We start from the raw sequence: 26,474 nt of genomic DNA, 5'->3' as shown, positions 1-26,474 counted from the left end.
CTATAATTATTGATATAATTGTTCTTATTCTAAAATTGGAAAGAATTTATAATAGCAAGTTTCTGAAGTCCAAGTCCTAGTTCTCATTAAGTATCCAGTTAAATATATTTTCCATGCATCTATCTTCAAAAAATATATACTATCCAAACATAAGTAAGAACAGTATAAAATAATATCACTACTCATTGAAGGAAATATACAAGGTTAGACAAAGGCAATTTGAAAGTTCCTGAAAATGAATTCTTAGTTGTAAAAACCAAAATGCCTTCAAAACACAAGACTATACCCACCTTCTATATTTATAATTTTTTTCTATTCCCCAAAACAGTAAAATTTCACATGATTACCAGTAAAAAGGAAGGAGATGAGAGAAGAGTTGGGATTTGGCTAACATTTCATGATATCCTTTTGAACAAATGTAATATTTTATTATCCTTTAGGCTACAAAATGATTTACTTATTTGAGATACTAGATAGCATGCTATATTTTCCCCACAAGTTGTAATTTCATAATTAAAAATGAATTTTAGTAAAGTAGTGTATGATCTGATACATTTTTTAAATGTGAAGTGGAATAAAGTGTTAAATTAGTTATTAAAATTCCCAGTGTTTTGTTCTCACAGTATTTTAAGAAATCAACTATCAGCTTACTAGGGTAAATAAAAAGCACTGATCAAAAAGCAATTACTGCATTTCAGCTCAGAGATCTGACACTTGGTTTTCATATGATGCTGCTGCTATGGCTTTACTATTTTCCATCTCTCTGAGTAGCAAGGAATAAATTCAAACAGAAATTATAGCCTTTTGTACATCAGAATGGACTTTAATTCTGGAATATTAATTTTAAAATTATGAGTTTTAAAAAAAGTTAGAAAAAAATGGAATGTCTAATAATGGAACAGAATAGTTATAAATACACCAAAAATAAATTCAAAGATAACAGCATTGGTATAGAAATAGGAATCTAATAAACATTACCCTAATGTAATGTGAATATAGAACAGACAGAACTTATTCACCTAAGACACGTAATTTAAAAAAACATAAGTTTATATTCATTTCTAACATTTCATCCATTAATATTTTAAATAACTGCCCATGAAATTAGTTACTTATAAATTTCCAGTAGCCAACTTTTAAAATAAATACATCTTACTAATTACCGCATGACTCAATTATTGTATACACATAATCAATAATAGTATTTTACCATTTTTTTAGAATCCAGGTTTAGTGACAGTGAGTTAAAATTTAGCAAATTACATATATATATATATATGAAAAAATTTGTTTTAAAGACCACTCATGGACCATTTTTTGTGACATTTTTCTAAATATAAAGGTTTCAAACAATCCTTTGAACTCAAGATGATTTTCAATTTTAAATTCATAGGAAAATGAACAACTTCTTGTAAATGAATCAATGAATCTTTAGCAAACTGTCCATGTTTGATGCTTTTTTGTTTTTATTTATAATTCTAACTTGACACACTAGAAAATGGCATGAAAAGAGATACTAAAATGCTTCATACTTTTTTACTAAAATGTGTCACACCACCAAAATATGAGTTTCTAGTTTTAGACATCTTACCTGATCCACTGAACTGACTGCTTCCCAGTGTTGTTGGTCTGGTTTTCCCACTATTAACAGGTGGGGAAAACATCTGCAAAATAACCCAAATGTATCTATTAATCCTGACTTCTTCTAGATTCTTTGCAAATAAAATTCCACCAAGTGTCATTAGTTAGTTACTATATTTCATAGGGAAGTTGAAATAAAATTGGAGATACATTCAGACTCAGAATGGAAACACTGATACTGTTTCCTAATACTATTTGGAAAAAACTGACTACATTCTTTTCTGAAAACCCAGTCATTTACATAAAGATTCCGGTTTAATTAAGTTTAAATAGTAAGTTTCTACCCATGATCTTCACTTTGGAACTAAGTGAATCTCATTATATTAACATTACTTAATATGCACTTACAGTCAGAATCATGTCCAATGAAATTACTATGTACAGTAAGGATAACACAGTCCTATAAAGCAGGTATTAGTCCTGTCTTCTAATAGCAGCTGATAAAGAAATTCAAGCTAGCCCTGTGGTTTCACCATATATTTTTAAGATATTTCCCGGTTGAGACTACAGATAGAGTGCATACATGTTTACCGTATGTGCACCTTAAAATAAAAGTACTGGCTCAAATAGCTGAAAATTTTAGCCCTGGATTCACTTTCTTGCAGCTGACATCTTTCAGGTACCATAAACATATCTTAGGGAGGAAAATGGTGAGAAGAGTTGAAGAAAAAATAATTTGTCTTTATATACAGTTTAAAATCACTAATAATCATCAGGGTCAAAGAATGACTCAACCAAAGCTCATGATTATATTGTTCTTCTTTTAACCGGTTAAATCAAACGACCCCTCTGGCATTAAAGTTTGAAATCTGCAAGTCTAGACATTACATCAAAGTTCAGGTGTCCAACTTGGGGGAGCTGGACTCCAGCCCTGAGAACTACTGCTCAAAACAGATGGAGTTCACCCCGCCTAGTGTCTAGGTCTTTCCCCCCTCTTTTCTGCTTGCTTTTTTCCTTGTAAACCTCAGTAGAACCCCAAGATGCCGTAGAACGCTTTCCTACCGCACTGAAGTCCAGCAGGTCGCTCAGTTCCTTGTCGGTCCCTATAGCGGCCATGCGCTGCTGCTGGGAATTCATCTTCGGCCACTTCTAGCAGGTCCTAAGGCAGGGGAAAACGGGCTGAGCGAGAGACCACCGAGGCCCAAAGTGTGTGAGGGGATGGAAAGAGGCGTAAGGGAGGAGGAAAAGCACTGGGGGCGCCCAGCTGACTTCCAATTCCCCCACTCCTTCCCACCACGGCGCGAGCAGGGGGCGGGAGAGCTCAGCGCCCGCGCCGGGTCCCTGAATCCACGCGTTCCTCGGCGCGGCCCGAGAGCGACGCGGTGGCTCCCGCAACTCGCCGCCTCTCCCGCAAGTTTCCGAGCTGGTCCCGGTCCCCTCCCCGGCCCCTCCTGACCCGCGCAGTCGCCGGGAGCTCGGCGCGCGGGGCCCGGCCGGGGCGGGGGTCTGGTGGGGAGGGGTGAGGGGCAATTCGGCGTCCAGAGAGTGGAGCAGCGGCGAGGGGAGATACGAAGTGACTCACTCGCTCGGCAACAATAGAACTGACAAGTTGCAGCGAACGCGCCGCTCGCAGGCCCACGTCTGCGGCCGCCGCCTCCCGGACGTCCCCGGCGGGCCCAGGGGGTCGGAAAGCACCCCCCGCGCGCCCAAGGGGCGTTTTAAAAAAGAAAGCAGGAACGCCAACAACTAGTCTCGGTCTCGCCGGGCGTCCTTCTCCCCGGGCTCGGCCTCCTCCCACTTTTGCTGCCCTGCCCCGGACCTGCCGAACAATGAGCCTGGCTCAGCGGCCGAAGCCGTCCGCTCTCCCGCGCGCCCCGGAGCCGGGTGCCGGCCCCAGCCGAGCGCCGAGCGGGGCGCGCAGGCCGAGCGCGCCGCCCGCGGGCCTGGCCGCCGGCGACTCGCGCCTCCACCCGACTCCGCTCCCCAACTTGGAGGGGACCTCGGGTTTGGCTCTGTACAATGGGGCGCGGAGTTGGGGCGCGGGCCGGGGACGCCCCAGGTCCGGCAGGGGCTTCCAGCCCCGCCACGCCGTCTCCCTCCCGCTCGCCAACCCGCAATTACCTGCCGCCCCGTCTCCGCATCCAACCACCCCGATTAAAGTTCACTTTGGCCGGGAGAGCGGACTCGGGCTTCCCCTTGCACCGCCCGGCGGCACGGCTCACTTTGGCCCGCGCGAGCTCTCGGGTCCGGGCGGGGGAGGCGGCTCTCGGGCCTGGCCGCCCCTTCCTCCCGGGGCGGGCTGGCGGTCCCCCCGAATAGAACTTGTGGGTCTCCTCAGGCGGACATTTTTTTCGCTGAGGCGGCCTCAGCACCGCGCTCGGCTCGCCTCCGGATCCCTCCGCGCCGGGAAGAGCCTCTGGTTAACCCCTTCGTCCCCTGCCGGCTGCCGCCTCCTGCGCCGAGGATGTGGAGCTGACTGGGGGGGTCGGGGAGGCGGAGCCGGCGAAAACGGGGAGGGGCCGCTGTGCGGACGCTGGACAAAGCCCGCGGTCGGGTGAGGCGGGCCGGAGTTGCGGCCGGCGGGGAGGGAAGGGAAGGGAAGGGGAGGGGAGGGGCGGGAAGCGCGCGTAGGCACCCCGGAGGCAAGGCCCCTGCAGCCCGCCGCCGAGGGCGCCTCTGTGGGGCCTCTTGGGAGCAAGGAGACGGGCGCCGTGGCGCCTCCTCGCGCTGGTCCCTCCACGTCTCGGGCCCCGAAGTGGAATCACGGAGTTGGAGCCCTGGGAGCGTCTGGATCCGGAGCCCGAGGCCGCAGAGCACTGAAGGCTGCATCGCCTAGCAAGACATGCTGGACCCTGGACGCCGCACTGGTCTGGGCCCGGAGGCCCTAGTCCCGGGAGTCTGCGTGGCGCTTAGCTTGGAAGCTGCGCGCGTGGGGAAGGGAGAGCCGGCCCTCTGTTTCTCTGGGCTTAGGAGCGGCTGGTCAAATTAGCCGAATGCAAAAGAAAGGGTAAAAACCTCCCTGAAACCGCACAAAGCAGTAAGGACTTCAGATTCTCAAACTCCACTCACCCCAGCTTTCACGACTGTCGTACCCGAACCCCTTTGGATGCTGTGGAATCGTACAGCGGGAAGAGTTCTTGTAAATGGATTAAGCCAATCCTTCGATTTAACTGAGACGGCCCAGAGAACTTCACACCACCACTATTTTGGTCCGCAAAAATTCTGAACTTGGCTTGCAGGAGCTCCAGGGTAGAAGGAAGACAGACTAACTAAACCTCAGTTCCTTCAATTTGGGCTTGGAGGTAAGGCTCTCTTGATTGGCAGCCAGTTATGTTGATTCCTTTGAGTCAGCTGGGGCAATAAAGGCGAGTAAGTCCTAAGCAAAACAGACTCTGCGAAGACCATACATCCAAAGTAAGAAATTGAAGAAAGCAGCTTACAAGCAACAACAGGGCAAGAAGGAGTCACTGGATCTTGGACTTGGATGGAAACTAGGAGGTAGATTCAGCTGCATATATGCCATTACTGTACTTAATTACAACTGGAGCTGTCCAGCGAGAGAAGGCAATTGTAGTTTTGGATTTGGGGGCTTCCATGGCGTTGTACTAGCTACACTTGGACCTTGCTCCAGATCCTGTAGTGGTGTATCTTGGGTTTAAAAAAAAAAAAAAAAAAACTACTAGTCCCATTCCTTCCTACCTGCTGAAGCATGTGGTTCTGATCTGAGCAAATTAGCATAACTCCAATTTAAGGAATCAGCTCAATCCCTTTACCTCCACCAGTTATTGGTTGACATGACAATTCGAGTCAATGAGAGGGGCAATTTGCTGGGGTCTTTGGGGGAAGTGTTTCAGGTTCTGAGAGAGCTTCAGAGGCAACCTCTTCTGCATGTGCTCAAAAAACAAGGAGCCATCTTCCAAACACCAGGTCTGGCCAGGTTAAAATAAAGCAGACATCAAGAAAGCCTTCCCAGAGAGCAATCTGATCTTTGGTGATGTTTTTGAGTCTCTGAATCAAACAACTCAACCTGGGTCTGCATTCATGATGAAACCAATAAGATTTGAATTTTCTGTGCTTCTTAATCTGGTATGTTCTAACTGATACAAATCCAGCAACCCCACCCTCAGCAAAGAGTAGATGAAAAATCTGATTAGGGCCAGGTGCAGTGGTGCTTGCCTGTAATCCCAGCAGCTCAGGAGGCTGAGGCAGGAGGATCACAAGTTCAAAGCCAGCCTCAGCAAAAGTGAGGCACTAAGCAACTCAATGAGACCCTGTCTCTAAATAAAATACAAAACACGTCTGGGGATGTGGCTCAGTGGTCCAGTGCCTCTGAGTTCGATCCCAGGTGCAAAAAAAAAAAAAAAAAAAAAAACTGATAGGTAACTTTAAGGTTTCATTCCCATAGTAAGATTCAAAGTCTCAGTGATAAAACTGGGGGGAGAATCTTAGGGAAGGAGAAGACATCTATCTGAGGGATTTATGCTGTTTTCAGGAGAAAGGAGAGCCAGTTTCTTTTTATACTTCTCACACAACTAATTGAAAGGAAGAAATAGCTATTTGCCCAAGCCCTCAGTCATAAGGGGTCCCTTACTCCTTCAAAGGACTGATTGAAATTTTTTATATCTATTATGGCATATATAGTTTTATCTTATACTTTGTTCTCATTATATTGTGAGTTCCTTGACAGTTAAGATTGATTTGCATCTGTCTACACCATGCACCTAACAATTGTAGCAAGAGCACAGTAAACTTAAAAAGGAGAGCTGAAATTCAATCTATTACTCATTTGAAATTAGAACTTTAAATATTTTTTATGCTGTAATGTAATCTTTGCATGTGCCCTTTTTAATAATGAAGTATTCTCTCCAGTGAATTTCCTATGATACAGAAGACAATATAAAAAGATAGGTGTGTGTGTGTGTATCTCACAATATAAAGAAGACAGAAGACAATATAAAAAGTGGAGTTTTATATCACTTAGAACACATGTTTGGGTCTTTGCTGACTTTGCCAGATAGAACCAAAAGGCTTTATTGAAAAGCTCAAAGAAAAATAAGTAATACAAATTTGATGTTAATTAGTAGCACTGTTTCTATAACAGAAGTTAATACCAATACGTAAGTATTGAAAAATATTTAATGAACTTTTCTTACATGCAAGGCATGGTGCTAAATGCTTTTGGAACAGAACATCTAAAATCTACTCTACCCTCAAGTTTTTTTCTGATAGGTTTTAGTTAACTTTCTATTCACCATAACCAAACACAGGAATTCTGTCCACATGACTTCACTCTCTACTTTCTAAGAGCCTCTCATTCTGTATTTGCAAGCATGTGCATGCACACATGTACATATTTTATCAGGCAGGCCTGAGTTGTTAAAAGAAACATTTATAATCAAAGGGAAAGCAGTCAAAGCAAAGGGCTTTTTGCTTCCTTGGGAAAATGACATGACTTTGGGCCTTTTTTAAAAGAAGACAGAGAAGAGGGAGGAAAGAAAGGTAATGGAATGAAGGGGCAAGTAGATCATAAATTGCAGTCTGGATGCATAGTGTTATCTATATAGATCCAAATTTGATGGTTCATAGCTTCTCTAGTAGCTTTCTGCCCCAAACTGTCCCCTTGAGACTAACAGGAACAAGTTTGTTTAACAATTTAATAACTTCAGTTCATCGTATTCTCATTACTGACAAACTAAAAACCAAGATTTTTCACTTAATCATAAACCAGATTCTACCAATCAATCACTTATAGTATACTCCCCATTCTTTTCTACCAGCAAGAATCTCCCACCTTTGTGGGATTTTCTGGTAGAGATTTTATCTTTTCTCTCTGAATGTGAGTAAATAAAAATAGTTACCTACTCCTTGCTAGTATGATTTTTATCCACTATTTAAGCTATTTAGATGTCTCATATGAATATGATACTCAGATTTGAGAAGATACCCCTTTATGGTCCATCTTACACTCAATTCCTTTTACCCCCTTAAGATCCCTTCTTTCATACTTTATAAAAACATGTATTTAAATCAAAACATTCAGAGGTCAGAAAAGGGAAAAAACTGTCAAACACTCTAAAACATCATACTTAAAAGAGTCATAGATTTGGGATTTTTTTTAACTCAGTATACTTGATCAGGTAAAACGAATAACAACCTCCCTTTTCCATATTCCCATGCACATTTTGGCATAGTGCCTAACACATAATAGATGTTTGATAAAGATTTATTAAAAAGTGAATGATTCCACTCTTCTATATAAACATAGCAGTTAAACACTCCCTCAAAACTACCCTAAGACATCAACAAAAGGATTGTGTTGTTAAGCACTACATATTAGACCCAGGTGCGCTCTACCACTGAGAAATATTCCTATTCTATTTATTTTGAGACAGGATCTCCATACAATTCAGAGGTTGGCCTCCAACTTGTTATCCTCCTGCCTCCGCCTACCAAGAGGAAAGGGATTTTTTTTTAATTTTTTATGTTGGAAAATTTCAAGCATATAAAAAAGTAGAATAGTATTAAGAACATCTATGTATTTAATTGCCCATTTTTAATAATTATGTGTTTTTTATTTATCTTTTCATTGTTATCCCCTACCTTAAGTAAAATTTAACCAAATACGTCATATAATTTCATAAGACTTTTTCCCCCATACTGGGAATTGAACCCAGGAGCTTTCTACCTCTAAGCTACACTCCCAGCCCTTGTTTTTGTGTTGTTATTATTGTTGTGTTTGTAAGCAGGGACTGACTGACTGGCACAAGTAGGCCTCAAACTTGAGAACCTTCTGTCTTAGCCTCCCAAGCAACTAGGAATACAGGCATTCACTTCCCTGCCCCACTCATAAAATGATATTTTAAACATTAAAAGCATGGAAGACAAGAGAGAAGACAATGGCAACAGAATCTGAGAAGACTAAAAACATATGAGTTATATGAGACTCAGTTTAAAACAGAACCCTAAGGTAACAAATGAGGGAAATCAATAACCAAACCCATGCATACTGCAGAGTCAATAAAAGACTTAACTATTCAGTTCCAGGTGCCGCTTGAAGTGAAGAGAAGGAAAGGAGGAACTACCACAAGGTTGATTGATTACAAGTTTATTCAAGAAGCAGTCAGGAGGCTGGGAGTGTAGCTCAGTGGTACACCCTATACTTAATATGCACACAACCCAGGTTCAATCCCCAGCACACACACACAAAGGCAATCAGTCCCCCCACCCATTTCCTTCCCTACTTCATACAGTAGAGTAAATGCCTCTCTCCTAACCAAGAAAGTAATACAAATGTATCTGCAAAAGGTGAAGCAGAAGGTCTCTAGGGGACAGGGATATTGAGTCAGCATTTGCATGTTGAATATTGAGGTTCCTGGCTACCAACTTCTGTTTCTCAGGAGATTAGATGATCCTTCTCCATGTAAGCTGATCAACCCAAGTGAAAAATCCTGAAGATATAGAAGGTTCTCCAGCTGTAAGCCCAAACTCTACAGAGAAGTTTACAGTTTAACAAACCTCTACCTCTTCCCTCAGTTTCCCATCAGCATTTTGTTACCCTATTTATATAAAAGAGCAGACACCAAAGATTATTAGATATATAACAAAAGCCTCTATCATGAAGATAGAAATCAAAACAAACGACAAAAATATTTTTTTCCTACTCAAGGAAAAAAAATTATCTTCAGGAAAGAGTTGCAACCATGAAAGACAGGTAAGCAGAAAAATATTTTTTTTAATATTTATTTTTTAGTTGTAGTTGGACACAATACTTTTATTTTATTTATTTATATGTGGTGCTGAGGATTGAACCCAGGGCTTGCACATGCTAGGTGAGCACATTGTGGCTCAGCAGAAAGAAAGGAATATTCAGAATACAATAAAAAGCCTTTATAATTGATAATGGAATCATATAAATGGTGGAGGGATGAACTATTGAAAGAGAAAGTTAAGGAAATTTCCTAGAAATCAGAGCAAAAACAAAGAACTAATTTAGGAGGTTCAAAGTCCACATAGTAACAGAGAAATTGGGAGTTGAGGGAGTAAGGCAGGAAGAGAAAGAGGAAAAAAATCATTAATTAAGAGAAAAAAAAGGAAAAAAAATCATTAATTAAATAGTCTAAGAAAAATTCCCAGAACTAAAATACATGAGTTACCAAGTTGAACAAGTTCATTAAATGTCTGCTACAATGTATAAAAATAGATCAGCTGGTTATGGTGGCACAGGCCTGTAATCCAAACAGGCTCAGGAGGTTGAGGCAGGAGGATGGCAAGTTCAAAGCCAGCCTCAGCAATTTAGTGAGGCTCTAACAACTCAGTAAGACCCTGTCTCTTTTTTTTTTTTTTTTTTTTTTTAAAGAGAGAGTGTGTGTGTGAGAGAGAGAGAGAGAGAGAGAATTTTAATATTTATTTTTTCTTAGTTCTCGGAGGTCACAACATCTTTGTTTGTATGTGGTGCTGAGGATCGAACCCAGGTCGCAAGCACGCCAGGCGAGCGCGCTACCGCTTGAGCCACTACCCCAGCCCCAAGACCCTCTCTCTTAATAAAATACAAAATAGGGCTGGGGGTGTGGCTCAGTGGTCGAGTGCCCCTGAGTTCAATCTCCAATACCAAAAACTAAAACAAAATAAAAATAGATCAACTTGAAAACGTGATCCAGAAATCTGAGCACATAGCAGACAAATAAAAGATCTTCAAGCTTCCAGAGAGAACACAAAAAAGGACTAAAACTCAGATGCGGGACCAGTAGCATGTCAGTGACCTGGCAACTAGTTAGGAAGTCAAATTCTTGGACTTCATCCTAGAACTACTCAGTTAATGGAACTCCATCCATCTCAGAAACTCTGGGAGTGGGACTGGCTATCTGTTTTGTAATATGTTCTTCCTGTGATTCTGGTGCACACTACAGTTGGAGAAACAGTGCCCTCAGAGTAGTGACTCTCCAACTACTACTCAGGATAATTAAGTTGAACATGAATTGGACTGCCAGCGTATATTACCTTAAATAGATATAGACCATTGGAGCAAGTACTTAACAAGATACTGTAATGCTAAAAGGAATAAAAATATATTTGAATAAATCACTTTCAAATGATTGCTGAAAGAAAAAGTTATGAAAAGCCCAGGGAAAAAAAAAAAAGGACACTGGGTTCAACTCTCAGTATATGTCAGAGCTTATAAAACTTTGCTTACAAGTCTTTGGCATTTTAGGTAAATAAACACAGTCTATTACAGTCAACTTGTTGTTTACTTTAACATTCATGAAAATAGGAGAACATGGTCCATATTCTGAGATTTGGGGGCACATATTTTCTGTTTCCCCCCAAGATGAGTCCTTCAAGGGTAAAGGCTATGTTTTCTTTTTCTTATTAAAAACCGTCTTTCTTCTAATGCCAAGAATCCCTAAATAATTATTTGTTAGTTAAATGAGAAATTGTATTTTCAGTGAAAGTTGCTTTGTCTTAAAGTTCTTTTCCCTGGATGATTTGATGAAATGAATGGATTGACTTGGATTAGATGATTTAAATTACACTTAATTATCCACACTTTTATTTAAGAGAAGTTAGGGAACAATTGGTTTCCTATACTACTGAAATATTTTATTTTGGATCCATTTGCTGAATTTCTAATTTCACTAAACCAGCATTTTTATGCAATTACACATTAAGTCTTGGTGATTGGCACATTCTTCTCTAAATCCAGAATTTCTTACTGTATTTTTTCCAGTTTTATTTGCATTATAAACCTACAGGATTTTTATGGTCTAATATTTAAACATGTCACCATAAGCTTTCGAACTATATTCAAGAGCATGATGAAAAGATGTCATTGAATATTTTAAAATCTTTTACATTGAGGAATATCACCTCCTCTGGAATTGGGAATGAAAACCAAAAATCAATAAATGCAACTGGCTGATTATCTCCTGGGTCTTTGACTACTCTGTTCCGTCTTTACATTATTCAACACTTTATAAAGTATGCTTGATGAGATCAAAACTGTCAAAACCAGAAATATTCTTTGCTTTCTAAACCTGTGCAATTGCATGTAGTCTTTAGCTATGACTTGAACAAGAATTAAAGTGAAAATGAAAGCATTAATAATCATCTAGAATGTACTTTAATTTCCTTCAGTAGTATTTTCCTCAAATAATCAATTTGTTATTTTGGTCCTCTTTTAGCCAAATGATAGATTTCTTGGAAACATTGCTTCATTACATTCATTTGTAGAATCAAAAGTGGTCTGATTTATTTTTCCAATGAACTCTGTAAAAACAGAAGCACTAATTTATAAGGAAAAGAAGAAAAAAGAAAACAAACCTCTGAAACTTGGCTGTCCTAAAGTGTTTCTGTATTGACTTGTGTAACTGTCAGTCACACTTGAATGGAGTTCACAATGCTAATAAGAAATCAAAATCATAGACTTATTCCCAAAGGATCTGTTAACTTCTCTCAGAGAGGCAGGGTTTTTTTTTTCACCACAGATCAGTTTTCTATTCCTGACCATCTCAAAAAGTATTGGTCCCAGAAGGAAGAGCACAAGAATGCGTCTGGCCCATCAATAATATCATTGGTGTTCTTTGCTGCATCTGTAAATTGAAATGATTTATAGATAAGTGCAAATGGAGAACTTAAAGACAAGAATTATTTGAAACATTATGATAATTAGCATGAACTATTAGGTAGGACATAGGTACTGGAGGTGGGGAGGAAGACACAAGCTCAAATGGGAACTAGTTCACATTTCAAAGACTATGCCATGTTCTCAAAACATGACTTTGTGCTCAGTATGTCTAAATGGGTCCATGATTTTGTTTATTTTCTTAATTAAATAGAAATGTAGACAGTTAAGAAGACTTACATTGCAGACAATGTATATAAGGGAATATTCATGAAAAAGGACTTTAAAATAGCTAATACAAATATCTGTCTATCAAAGATATGCAAATACAATAAAATCCTATGTTATAACTGTGAAATTAGCCCAAATATATTTAAAAACATAATGATGGGGCTGGAAATCAAAAATCTCCATGATAGAGCCCTTGCCTGTTATGCTTGAGGCCATAAGTTCAATTCCTAGCACCACAAAAATGTAAGTAAGTAAATAAATAAATAACATAATGATCAATTTTGGTGAATATTCAGTGACACACAAACACTGCTGGGTAGAGGGTAGATTATGAATTAGCAAATTAATAATTAGTAAAAAACACAATGGAAAACAAGTTATCAATCATGTATATCAAGAGCCTTCTAAAGGCTCATACTCCTGACCAGGTGATTCCACTTATAAAAATTTTCTAGTTACAAGAAAATAGAAGAAAAAGTTTTATGTGTAAAGAAAAACAGATTTAAAAAAGATATCATGAAGAGAAAGTGATAACATTAAGTTGAAAATAATTGGGTCTTATGCCTCTTAAAATTTATTTTTCTTCCATGAATTATTAAAGCCATGGTATTTTTAAAATATGTAGTATTTTCTAAAAATGAAATCTATGAAGTTTTACTTAAAATTGGTAAAGATATAGCAATGTTATGCCAAAACAAAACAAATCGAGGCAACAAAATCATCAAATCATGATCTCTTTCTGGAGCTATGCTTCCTTATATTTGATAGTAATATTCAGCTTTTGTGATTCGGAATCACAAGAACACCCTCTGCTTTTTCACAATCTGATTTACCTTCCCCCTTCTTTCTCTAGATCTTTAGACTGGTATTTAACCCGTCATCTCAGGGATAATCAACCAATTAGGCACCTGAAGTTTAGACAATGTTACCTACATCTGTTAGTATTTTCTAAAATCTTACTAAACAGTACATAATTTTGTTTATGCTTAGTAAATTGTGCTTGTAGATTTAGTGGTGTTTTATTGAAAATTTTTAATATTTATTTTTTAGTTGTAGTTGGACACAATACCTTTATTTTATTTATTTTTATTTTTACAGGGTGCTGAAGATCGAAACCAGGGCCTTGCACATGCTAGGTGAGCGCTCTACCGCTGAGCCACAACTCCAGCTCCTGAATTTTTTAATCCTAAAAGTAATTAACCTTTATATTAAAGTTAAAAAATACAGAAATGAAAAAAAAATGTCATGTGGTTCCACCATATAATGACAACTTTTAGTAGTTTAGGGACTTTTCTTCTTCATTATTTGTCAATGCTAATTTAAAAAGAGTTGAAAGTAACTGGGTCTTGTGCCTCTTGAAATTTGTTTTTCCCCAATAAAGAATATAGAGAATAATAATAAAAAACATGCATGTTTCATTTTTTTTTTTTTGAAGGGGGATGGTTACAGGGGAATTAACCCAAGGGTACCTTACTTTGAGATGCCTTTGATGGTGTCACATCTCCAGTGATTTTTTATATATCTTTATTTTATTTATTTATTTTTTATGTGGTGCTGAGGATTGAACCCAGTGCCTCGCAATGCTAGGCAAACGCTCTACTGCTGAGCCCCAAGCCCCAGCCCCTAGGGCATCATTCTTGACTGCACAACTTTAAACTTGGTTCTGAGCTTTCATAATGACTCCATGGATTGCCCAATACCTTAGCGATCCTCAGCTACTAAATCAGACAAGGATTGATTTTCGTTGCTTGAAACTAAAATCTAGAAGTAACCCAAAGGTCTGCCAGAAGCTCATGGGCTTCCATAGCCATGTTAGTTGGCAGCTCTGGTATGGGATGCTATGTAGGTCACCACTCAGGATGATCTCTGTCTCACAGGGTGAGGACAATTCTGACAGAGGGGCAACCTCTTCTTGGTGCAAGCGTATCTACTTCCTGGCATACATCTTCCACGGCAATGAATTTTCTGACAGTGACTTCTCTTAGGTTAATTGGAATAGATTTATATTGTAATTCCATCTCTAGCTAGTATGTGACTTTGGGCAAATTAGCCTCTATAAGTTCCATTTCCTTGACTGTTAAAAGGAGTTGAAACTATATGTTTCTCTTACTGCATTTGTTCACATTATATTTTAATTATTTGGATTTTCTTATAATTTCATTGGGGCATAATTTACACATCTTAAAATTTGCCCATTTTAAGTACATAATTCAATGATTTTTAGTGAATTTATCAAGTCATACAGTCATCATCACAATACAGTTCTTTTTAATGTTTATTTTTTGGTTTTAAGTAGATCGAACCCAGTGCCTCACCCGTGCCAGGTGAGCACTCTACCCCTTGAGCCACAAACCCAGCTCCACAATACAGTTTTAAAAACATTTTACCACCCCAACAGGATCCTGCATGACCATTTACAGTTAATCCCTGTACTCACCCCTAGCCCAGGCAACCACCACTAATTTCTGTCAACATAGATTTGCTTTAATTAAATATTTCATATAAACAGAATCATACTATTATGATTATTTGTTACATTATCTTTTTCTGCTGTGTAGTGAGTTTCCTAATGACCCATATCTATTTACAATACATAGCACAGAGTTCTCTACATAGTTAATGCTCAAGGAAAAAAAAATCTGATACTTATGAGGCTGTTGTAAGGATTAAATAAATCCATTTGACCCTTGCTACTCGAAGTGTGGTCCCTAGCATTAGCAGCACCCAGGAGGTGATTAGAAATTTAGCCTTGGGGCCCACACCAGACTTAGTGAATTAGAATCTGAATTTTTACAAGATCCTCAGGCAATTCACTTTCTCCTTAAACTTGGAGAAGTGTTGTTTTGGGTCATAAGTACCATAAAGGCAGGGATTTTGTGTGGCACATAGGACTGACATAATAGTATTTTTTGTATGAATAAATGAATGGCGATACACATAAAAGCATAAACCCTGTACATACAGGATTGGCAAAGAACAGATGTATGCATTTTTGGCTTAATTATAAAATCTGTTAGAGAAACAGTTTGGACTGACACTTTATAATACCAGCTTATATGATAAAGCAAGTATATTTATTTTTCTTACAGCTGAGTGACAATTCCACAAGGAAACCCAGTTTTAGATTGAAAAATATATAATGGCCCTTGAACTGAAATGAACTTTATAGTGAATTTATTAGCATGACAGTTAATTATGGAACTTCTTACTTTTAAAGATTGACACAATTTATTGCAGTTCCATTTTCTATAAGAGATAAGACTTTGATCAACAGCTAAAAAGCCAGTGTCAGACTTAAAAAGACAGAATTGGTAGATGTGGTATAGTTAGTATTAACCTCTAACAAAGAAAACCCATCTAATTTTCCACTTACACTCTTCTGGTTTGAAATGCTTTAATTTATTCATTCAATCATTCTTCAAATCATCAAACATTTATCACATTTGTCACTATTTGACAAGTGCTGTGCCAGGGCTTTCTGATGGATTGCCAGGTATAATATTCTTGAGGAGTTTCATATCAATACAACGATGATAGCTTTTTAACTACATGGGCTTACAAAAGACTTTTTATGATCTGCGAATTCATGAATGTTAAATTCTTTAAAATGCTATTATCCATTATATATTTAACAAAATTGTGGAAAAGGGTAAAACTTTATTTTCCAGATAAATCCAAGGAATATAGTAAACACAGAATAGGGATTATTTTTATTTAGGGTTGCTTTCTGGAACATAATAGAGGCATCCTGGTAATTTTCCTTTTGCTCCTCCAGATCCATTTTTCACTCTATGATGTCTTGCTTTATACTGGAAGCAGGAATTTATAGACTGTACCACCGAAGCTCCATTTTCTAGTTGAGTTTGGTGAATGGGAGATACCAGGAGAAGTTTGGAGGGTAGAAGGAAAAGAGGATACATGTTTGTCTCCTGGTCCTTTGCCAGGTCATATTTTGGTAATGGCTACGTTTATCTGTTTGACAGTCACAGCCTTTGTCGGGCATCCTCTTCCAAGCTACAACTTTTATAGTTCCAATAAAAGCTCCCTTTCTCTTCTCCTTTAGGCCTCCCATGGTTGTCAGTCCTTAAATGTTTTACCATCCCTTCTTGGTTCCTTTAACCCTTCACATATCTCTGTAAATCATCTCCTTTATTAAGCTATCTTTATCCTCCTTAAGTGTGCAATCTTTAGTAATATAAGAAGAGGCTATCAATCAGCAGTATCTAAGGACTGCCTGTTGGGTTGGCACTGTTAAGACATATAATACATGATCCTGCTCCTGAGACACAGTTCAGTGAAGGAGATAAAACTAACACATGTGAAGCAATTAGAAAACACTCACAGTGGATCTAATGAAAGACATCTGGGGGTTTATGCCACTCAGTATCCATTTGCCCTTCTTCTGATAACCATACTTTGACATTCCTCCTCTACTACGCTCAGTCAATGTCTTTTAGGTGGAGTGGATTCCACTCTCAGCAACATGAGTAACCATGTGAATCAGGTCCAACCTACTAGATTCTTCTGGCCACGTGTCCTAATCAGAGCCAGTGAAATGTAAGACTATTGCAGGCCCCTGTGGGGAAGAGGCATGCACTTTTCCACTGAGATTGCTAACAGTAAGAATTATGTGAACTGGAGCTGCCAAAAACCACCATATGGAGACGGAGAATGAAGCCAACCCAGAAGATAGAGCCAAGAGATGAAGAGGAATAAAATTCTACTGACATTGCTTAAGCCCTTGGAGCAAGCTATGACTCAAACTAAATATATCACTAGTTTTTTTTTAGTTATGTGAGCCAACAGCCAATATAGTCATTTCTTTTAATTTTTAAAATTTCTTTTATTTTTGCTTAAGCCAATTTGAGTTGTTTCCTATTGTCACTCACCACTAACATAGCTCTAACAATTCATATATTGGTGCCAGTAGTGAGGATTATGTTGGTACCAGGAGTGGAGGTATCAGCATTTTGGGGATCCAAAAATGCTGAATCAGTTATTATCAGTTAATTCAGATAAGGCCCAGATAATTCATCTATACTGCACTGTGAATTAAAAAAAAAAAGCAATAGGTTAAAACAGTACCTACTAAATACTAGGATTCAGAACATGTGCCTATCAAGCATAAAATATATAAAAGACCATGTTATTTAAAAGTCAGATTCTGGAATAAATCAATTATTACTTGCTAGTTTTTGGTAATGTCCTAAGAGAAAAAGTCAACTTTAGGATTGAACTTGATTTATCTAAGGCAGAAAAGAAAAGATACCACTTTCTTATGAGTGACAATTTTTGTTTATAGGTTATAATGAAAACGATGAAACTTCAATAATCTAACCATAAAAGGTTGGAAAGCTCAGTCTCAAATTATTCTCAGACAGAAACCAAAATGGAGGCCATCAAGCTAGGAGAATACCAAGGACTGTTGCTAAAAGACAAAAATACCTATGTTGGACTCTAGATTCAAAGACTAAAACTTTAGAAAACATTTGGCTAAACTGATCACAATGGTACTTGCCTTTAATCCCAGCTCTTCGGGAGGCTGAGGCAGGAGAATCACAAGTTCAAAGCCAGAAAGACCTGTCTCAAGTTTAAAAATATTTAAAAGGCTGGGCATATAGCTTAGTGGTAGAGCACTCCTGGCTTTAATCCCCAATACAGGGGGTAAGGGAAGAGAAAACCTCTGGCTTTAGAATTTCTCCCCCATGAAATTGGCTAGATGCAAATAGGCAGTTTACTATTGTGAAAGATGCACAAAGTCTAGAGAACAAGTAGATTACTCAGCCTTAGAATAACTGCCATAATAGGTAACTCAGTTGTTTGAATGGCTTAACACAATAGGTGTATGTTTCTCACTTTTGCAAAGTCCAATATTAGAGCTCCTAATCAGCAGGTAGTCTTTTAGAAAGTCAACTTGGCTGTCCAGACACCTTTTCTTTCATCTTATGGCTCTGCTATACTCAAGGGTCTTAGAGACCATTTAATGCACCCAGAGAAAGGAGAGAAAAGACTGGAAAAGTCTTATCTGAATCTTAAGCGCATTTGTTAAAAAAAAAAAAAGATACACAACACTTCAACTTATTCCAATGGAGATAGCCACATAACTTTATTGATTAAAGACTGGGAATGATGCAGGCACCATGCCCCCGAGCCTCCAAAACTGTGAGCTAAAGAAGTCTCTATACAGTTAGTTGTCCTAGTAGTTCCTAACTAGGAACTACTTCCTAGTAACAACTCTATACAACAGAAGGGCATCACAGCCATTTGGTGGTAAAAGCTAGTTATCTTTGCCATAGCAAATGATTTTTTTAAATCCCCATGGATCAAGAAAAAGAATGCTAAGAGGTGTGGTCCTTAGTGGATTATCCTCCCCACTGTCCATCACAGATATGGCCATGTAGGAACAATAGGAATGAGGTCCTCCAAGAATTGAATATACAGCAGCAAGACTGCTTGACTGAAGAATTTTCTCATCTCTCATGCTAGGAAGCCCTTGCTATTCCTATCTAGCAATCTATAATATATGCTATGAATTGGAGACCACTGTGTGTTTACTGTTATTCATTTTCCCTAATATGAGTTTTCCTTGCAGTTGTCATTTCCTTTCCTGCCATTTTATATTAAATAGTTTTTAGATAATTTTATCATGTAACCTTAGATTACTATACCATGAAGAACTATATTACTGCATAATGGGAAGGGTAGGTATCACCTGCTATCTTGGATGTCAAGTTATCTATGGTACCTAGATCTGAGTACATTTTTGGTGGCAGAAATTCCTGCTATGGTTTGGAGATGGTTTGAATGTTCCCCAAAGATTCATGTTTTGGAAGTTTGGTTCCAGGATGGCAGTATTGTGAAATGCTTTGTAACTTTTAAAAGGTGGGGCCTCATAGGAGAGTCTTTGGGCAACTGAGGGTATACCCTTTAAAGGGATTAAGGTATTTCTTGTGGGACCTTGGTTTCTTTCCTCAAAAGGATTGTTATAAAAGCCTGAACCTGGCCCTGCCAAGCTTCTCTCTGGCTTACTGTATTGAGATGGATCACTTGCTCCTACACAAGCTCCTCCAATTGCCATCAGCCATGAAGTGAAACAGCTGAGAGGGCCCTCACCAGAACTCAGCTGATGCAGGCACCATGCCCCCAAGCCTCCAAAACTGTGAGCTAAAGAAATCTCTTCTTTATACAGTTAGTTGTCTCAGGTATTTCATAACACTATAGCTGACTAATACAATTCCCTTCTCAGGCTAAGACAATTTAAGTTGGATTTTATGTCATTTGTAATTAATAGATCTTTACTGAATCAAATAACATTATGTGAGGGTAGTGAATCCATAAACAAATATATGCAGGAATAAATAAATACAAATGTACTTGTGGGACAGACCTAACTGAAACTGAAGCTGTAGACTGAGAAGTGGTTCACAGGGTAGAAGAAAACTAGGTAAAGTTTGAATATCAGTCAGTAGAGTTCAGATTTCATGGAAAAGAAAATATAACCACGAAGCTATCTAGGCATTTAGAAATGTTCTAGAAGTGAAGATTTAGAACAATTATTCTGGCAGGTTAGATTGGTACAGAGAGAAAGGAAGTCAGAAAGACCATATAGAGACTGTTGAACTAATCCTGGCTGGCAACATTCAAGGGTTTGGAGACCAAGAAACAGAGAAAAGATGGGATTTGACTTGAGGCACTTTAAAGGATAAATCAAAGCTTTTGACAACTGGCTGGGCAAAAGGAATAAAGAGAAAGAATGAGTCAACAATGACATCTGAGTACTCAAGTGTGGGTGGCAGAGAGAACAGTGGTACCAATGAGAAAGAAGGGAAATGATTTTTGGAAAGATATTTAGGTTGTTTCGGGACCTAATGAAATCAAAGAGATGGCAGTATATCCAATAAGAAATGCCGATTAATAGTTAAAGATGAAAGTATACAATGCAAAACAAAGGTGACATTAAAGTTAAGGGTCTGCATGGAAGCAATAATTGTAGATGAATGCCAGAAAAGCAGAAACTAATACTTATTGTAAGAGATAAGGAAGAAAAAGGTGGCATTTGAATGAAATGGATCTCTTGCCCCCATAGAGACACAGGGAAGAAATCCAGAACACTTTTGTGCATAAAATGCTTAGTTTTAAATGATGTCAAAAGCAAATTCTAAGCCCACACACATCATGGTCTATATGGCTTTAGACCCATCAGCCCACTTCCAACCTCATTCCCAACTATTCTTGTTCACTGCATAGGATTCATATTGGCCTATTTTGTGCTCTAATTCATACTCACCAAAACTCTCTGGCTTCCGAGTATTTGCATTTGCTCTTCCCTCTGCCTGGGAAGTACCCTCTCTACACATCTTTGTGGCTTTCTACCACATTTCATCTAGGTCTTTGTGTAAACATAGCTTCCTCAGAAAGGCCTTCTTAGATCAACTTATCTAAAATATAAAATAGTACACCATCTCCACCTGAATTTTTCAGTCCTTCTACTGGGTCTTATTTATGTATTGAATGGTACTGGGGCTTGAACCTAGGGGTGTTTTATTAGAGCTATATTACCAGTCATTTAAAAAATATATATTTTTTTCTTTTTTACAGGGCTTTGCTAAGTTGCTGAGGTTGGCCTCAAACTTGATCTTCCTGCCTCAGCCTTCTGAGTTGGTGGGATTACAATTGTGCGCCACTAAACTCCTGTGGCCTTATTTTGTTCATAAAACTTAACACTATGTGACATCGTATTGTATATATCTGTTTGCAAATGTATTTGTCAATGTCCTCCTCTGTAGCAACTGTAATAAAGTCCCAGTGCAGGGCTTTGCTTTATTCACTGATGTACCCCTAATAAGTAGAACAGAGGCTGGCACATAGAAAATTCTCAATAAAACAAATGAGTGAGCTACAGTAAATGAGATGAAAAGAAAAAAACAGCATGAGAGGGTTGAGTTAAAGTCACTTAAAATTCCTCGAACATTCCTATCATTTCAGCAAAAGGAAAAAGAAAAAAAAAAAAAACTGCTTAAGGCTCCCACGGTGATCTATCTCCTCAGGAGAAACCGAATTTAGGGAAGTTTGCCACTGGTAAAGCAAGAACTTGAGATACTTTCCTGGATGATTCTGGTAAGAATGCTGTACTCTCCTGAGTTACTTCGTTAATAAGAGAAATCCCCAATTCCAGATTTGAAGGCTTCTTTGTTCACTTCAGCTCCTCCAAGAGCTTGGAAAGAAATGCTGAAGGATGGCTGAAGACTCCAGGCTCCCCAAGTATTTGTCTCCTCCAGCATCAGCAACCAGATGAATTTCACAGTGAGGATGACAATTCAGAGGCAAGAGTCACACGCCAACGAAAAAAGGGCACCAGGGGCATCTCTGTTCATCCCTCTCTACTACCCAGCCTTCGGCTGAGGCCTGCAGACGACGACGCACACACTTGGGGAGGGTGGCGTTTGCACCGTTTCCCTCCCAGGCGGCCACTCCCCGACCTCTCCCCTCCTCCCACCCGCCCCTCCCAAGCTGCAGGCTCAGCTGCCGATTTCCGCTGATCTCGGCTGGAGGGAGCCCGGAATCCAATTACTTTTCCCTGGGGAGCGCAATCCACCCGCCTGGCCCAGAAGAGAGGAGCCGCAAAGGCCGGCCCGGCTCCGCCCGCCCCCACTTCCCGCCGCCCAAGCCTTGGGCCCGACAGCGGGGCGGGGCGAGCGCCGTCGTGGAGGGGCGTGCGGAGCAGTCGCCGGGACTATTTGTCCTTCCGCGCGCTGCCCGGCCCGGCCAGAGGTCCGCGGCGCTGCAGCCCCGCGCCGACGTCGACGGGGCTGAGTGGCAGGAGATTAGCTGAGGGCTTCCCCCGCCGCGCGCCCCCGGCCAATCGTCTCCGCGGGCGGGGCTCGAGGGATGCGCCTCCGCACATTCCAGAATCCACACCTGGCACTCCCCAGGCTCCAGTCCTGCGCTGCTCTATCTGGCACCCTCCCGCAGTCGGGGTTCTCCTTCCGGCTTTCTCCCGGGCTGGACCTGGACCCTGAACCCTGGGCCCCTTGCTGCTGCTCTCGAAAGTGAAAGTGAAATGGGGAAAGATGGTCAAGTGTTTTGTAGGAGAAGGGGAGGATTTACACGAATGTTCTACCACCATCTTTAGGCTGTAGGGTGAAGCTATGGAGATGTGTCTTTGAAGAGGAAGACAAGAGGACTTCCTTTCTGGTTCATTAGAGATTGGGTGGAGAACTCTTTCAATGTTCTCTAGCAAGAGGATCTTATGTGGGTGGATTTCTCACTTGGTGTAAGCATTGGCCAGAGCATTTGATATACCCTTTTCTTTCTTCAACTATGGGGAGGGGAAAAAAAAAAAGGAACCCTTTCTCCTCACACATTGTCAGACTTATGAAGCCACAACAGACATACATGCTTGAAGGAAAACAAAAAAATTATACTATACTGCCTTATTTTCTCTTTTGAATTACATTCTCCTGAGACTGTAGTTGACCCTTAGGCCCATGGTGTTCCTGAATGTGATTGACATGCGTGATTAGCAGGCTAGTGAGAGAGAACCAGGGAAATTGCTATCAAAACAATTACATACAGGGACATCAGAACAAAGGCTTGATTGCCCTGGGGACTTAGGGACCATCCCAGCTCTGACACGGATGCCCTCTGGGATGGTGGCCAAGTCAGATCATCTCTTTGTGTCTTGTTTCTTTCTGGAAAAATTAAATAAAACTATTCTTATCACTCCCTGTCTCTCAAAGTGTGTTATAAAAATAAACTTAAATAATTGAGTGAAAATATTGAAGGTTTGATTTTTAGGGGGAGAAAGTGATGCAGTTGAAAGACTCTGAAGAGTAGATTCTGCAGAAGAAAACCTTTTGACCTTCCCCTATAATCTGATCATTTCAATTAAATTCAAAGCACATGTGTTTAGACCTAACTATATGCAGAGTTCTGAACTGGGTGCTGTTTATAAGAGTTATAATCTAGTAAACCTGCTAACTGCATTCTCAGACCCTCAGCTATTCCAGCACCAATGCCCATCACTAACTTCTGGCCATTTCCCTTCTCTGTCTACAGTATTTCTGCTCAAGGGCTGCGAAGCATTGCTGGATAAGTTACAGAATGATGCTGTGGTCCAGGTCCCCATTGGTGACTTGGAGATCAGACATGTGAAACTGCTGAGGCAAGGCCCCAGACCTGTTTCCTAGAGTGTCTGAGGAACCTTCTGCGACAGGCTAAATCCTTAGGGAAGAGGGAACCAAACACTGAGCTGGAGCCAGGAACAAAGGCTCTTTGAAAGGAAGAAGTGCTTTTGTGTCTCCTTGTCCTGGTCTGAGTCCAGTAGTAGTTGAAGAGGAGAAAGAAGACTAAAGGAGGGTGCAGGGAAAACCAAAATATCTGTTTCAAATGTCTTAAACCCACATTTCACATTAACAAAAAAGGCTTATGTCTCCTATTTTTAGTTGAAAAGATCAAGGTATCCACAAAAATGCAAGCAACAGAAACTTTACTGGAGGTGTGGCTTTTGAAAAAAGGAATTTATCATCTCATGTCATAAAATCAGTTTTGTGGAAGACAGTCCGGGTGAGTCAAGAATGTTGTACAGGACCAAAGTGGATTTCTTCCTTCTGTTCTGCCATCCTCAGATGATGGTAATTTCTCCTGTCATCTCCCTATCATGACTTCAACACTTCTAGGCATCAAACAGAGTCAGGCATTCAGCAAGGAAGAGGGATACATTCTTCTACTTCTTTTTCTATCTCATAGAAAGGAAGGGACAATTTTTCTAGAGCCCTATTGGACAGAACTGTGTCACATATCCATTATAAACTCATTACTTGTAACAGGAACCATGCCAATAATCTATTCCTCATGCTGAGGAGAGAAATCAGCAGGTGGGACAGTATAATCCAAACAACATTTATTTTTGCCAGCAAAAGAAAGAAAAGTTACTGTAACAAATGCCTGAAAGAAAAGGAAAAAGAAAATTGGTTCTGGCTTATGTCCCACAGGCTTTTCATTTTTCTTTTCCTCTACCTCAAAATGTTTGTTTCTACTCTCCATCACTTCTAAGTTGTTCTATTTTCAGCCATATTGTTTCTTTACTTTCTCAGTAGAGGAGTAACTGGACTCCATTTCAAGACCTGGCCTTCCATCCATCTACTTACCTGAAACCTTGCTCTTTTTCTTGTGCCTAATGGTGGTTCCTAAACCACATGCATGCTGTTCTACTTGGCCCTCTATTAGCAAGAATTAGAACTGAAGCCCCTTTATTGTTCCAGGAAAGTCAGACTGAAAGATACAAGAACACATCCAGATTCTATTGAATGGAGGGGGGGGGGACCAAGGGTATGTTTTATCCTTTGCTACCTTAGTTGTACACCTGTAGGTTCTCTTGTCTTAGAAGCATGGTAGTGCCATGTGGTATCCTTAGTCACTTGGCGGAGGGGGGGGGGGGCTGTTTCCATTTCACATTCTCACTTCCTACCAGTCCCTGTTCCTTGGAGAATGAGTCCCACTCTATTTTTCTGACTTGCATCTTGGAGGAACTCTGATAATGGCTTGGCTTGAACCTGAAATATGTTCCATTTCTGTCCTATATTCATATTAATTCTTTTTTATTAAACAAATATTAAATATTGACTCCCTTCCCAGTATTATACCATATGCTAGGCAGACTGGTGAATAAACCAAAGTGGAGTTTACATTCTGATGGAGGAGCTTTGTTCTTTCCATTAACTTGGCTCAAAGTTCAAGGTTATCTTACAGGGTCTAGAAAATAAATAAAAATTAAAAGCAATTCCAAGTCATTTACTTTATGCAGCATTAACTCTATGCCCATATTTTGATTCTTTGCAACTACCATTATTAGTATAAATTATTTTGGTCTTTACACAGCTCAAAACATATCACATCTTTTCAGTGGGGCCATTGTTTCAGACAATTACAGTTTCCAACAAGATAAACACCATGTAGGGCAATGCACTTGCAGTACAAGATGCTTTATTAATAACATGCCTTGTCATCTGAGCAGTCTAGGCTATGGATGGATGATTACAGCAAAATGGAGTCTGTATCTGATGCTAGTTTATGTATCATCAGAGTTGTTATCCTATCTCTGCTCACAGTCAGGAACCTGTCAGATCTTATTCAGTAGAATGGTTTGTAGATTCATTGAAAAGAGATAAAAATATTTACTGTTACCTACCTTCCTTGGCTATACTTGCCTGAGGATGGACAGTAAAATCAAATTTTAATCTTTTTAACATTCAAAATTCTACATGTTTATTATTTCCACTTATATTTTTAGTAGAAAGTATGTTCTATAAAAATTGCTATACTATATTGAAATATAAAACTGAGTATGTATTTTCTTCTAACAGCAGTTCTGCTTCAGATGGTGTCATAGACCTTTGGTATCTAATTTATCTTGACAGTGTCTGAAGTGGAAGTAAACCAATTCAGACTGCAAGTCCTGAAATAGGAGTCAGAGAAGGTGGATGTAGCAAAAGTGAAATGAGAATATTTAAATGAAATATGAACCTCAGTCAATCTTAATGAATTCCCTTAGCATCTCAGCCCAAGAAAGAACCTGCAGGGGTCTTAAAGCCTCACTCTACTCATGATAAGCATATGACCCTAAGCAAGATGTGTAATCTCTGTGCCTTGGTGTCCTCATTTTTACAACAGGGTTAATGAGACCTGTAGTGCACCTTTATTTGGAATTGAGGACATATACAGCTGATAATTATCAATTATCAACAGGAATTTATTGAGCCCTGCACCTACCCATCACAATATGCCCAGGGCCTAACAAATACCTTCCACATAAATGCTAAAAGAAATCTTTATTTCGTGGATAGAGAAAATCAATGATGCATCAGCTACAAATTTGTTTTTAAAAGGAAAAAGAAAAAAATCATTGAACCACCTACTCTGAACCAAGCCCTGTGCTATAGGAGACTTGAGATGTGTCGTGCTTTTAAGGAACTAACCACCTAATGAAATAAGACATATATAGATAAAAAGGTTTTAAATGCCCAATGAATGTTATGCTACATAA

General features: G+C 39.7%; 1 protein-coding gene across 4 annotated transcripts in view; it reads right to left on the bottom strand.

The window, feature by feature from the left end:
* Nucleotides 1–3,960, bottom strand: part of Tcf12 (transcription factor 12) — a 356,155-nt gene extending 352,195 nt beyond the window's left edge. For all 4 annotated transcript variants that reach the window (XM_026384772.2, XM_026384774.2, XM_026384775.2 and 1 more), the window contains exons 1-3: nucleotides 3,703–3,960; nucleotides 2,644–2,740; nucleotides 1,592–1,664 (exon numbers count right to left, since the gene is read on the bottom strand). In XM_026384772.2, the coding sequence (XP_026240557.2) occupies nucleotides 1,592–1,664; nucleotides 2,644–2,718 (148 nt within the window). In that variant the 5' untranslated portion in view covers nucleotides 2,719–2,740; nucleotides 3,703–3,960. The remainder of the gene's footprint in view (nucleotides 1–1,591; nucleotides 1,665–2,643; nucleotides 2,741–3,702) is intronic.
* Between the last annotated feature and the right edge of the window lie 22,514 nt (nucleotides 3,961–26,474).

This window comes from Urocitellus parryii, chromosome 6 (genome assembly GCF_045843805.1).
Source record: "Urocitellus parryii isolate mUroPar1 chromosome 6, mUroPar1.hap1, whole genome shotgun sequence".
NCBI classification, from domain to species: domain Eukaryota; kingdom Metazoa; phylum Chordata; class Mammalia; order Rodentia; family Sciuridae; genus Urocitellus; species Urocitellus parryii.
The sequence above is the reverse complement of the archived record's forward strand: the minus strand, read 5'-3'. Positions and strand labels throughout refer to the sequence as shown.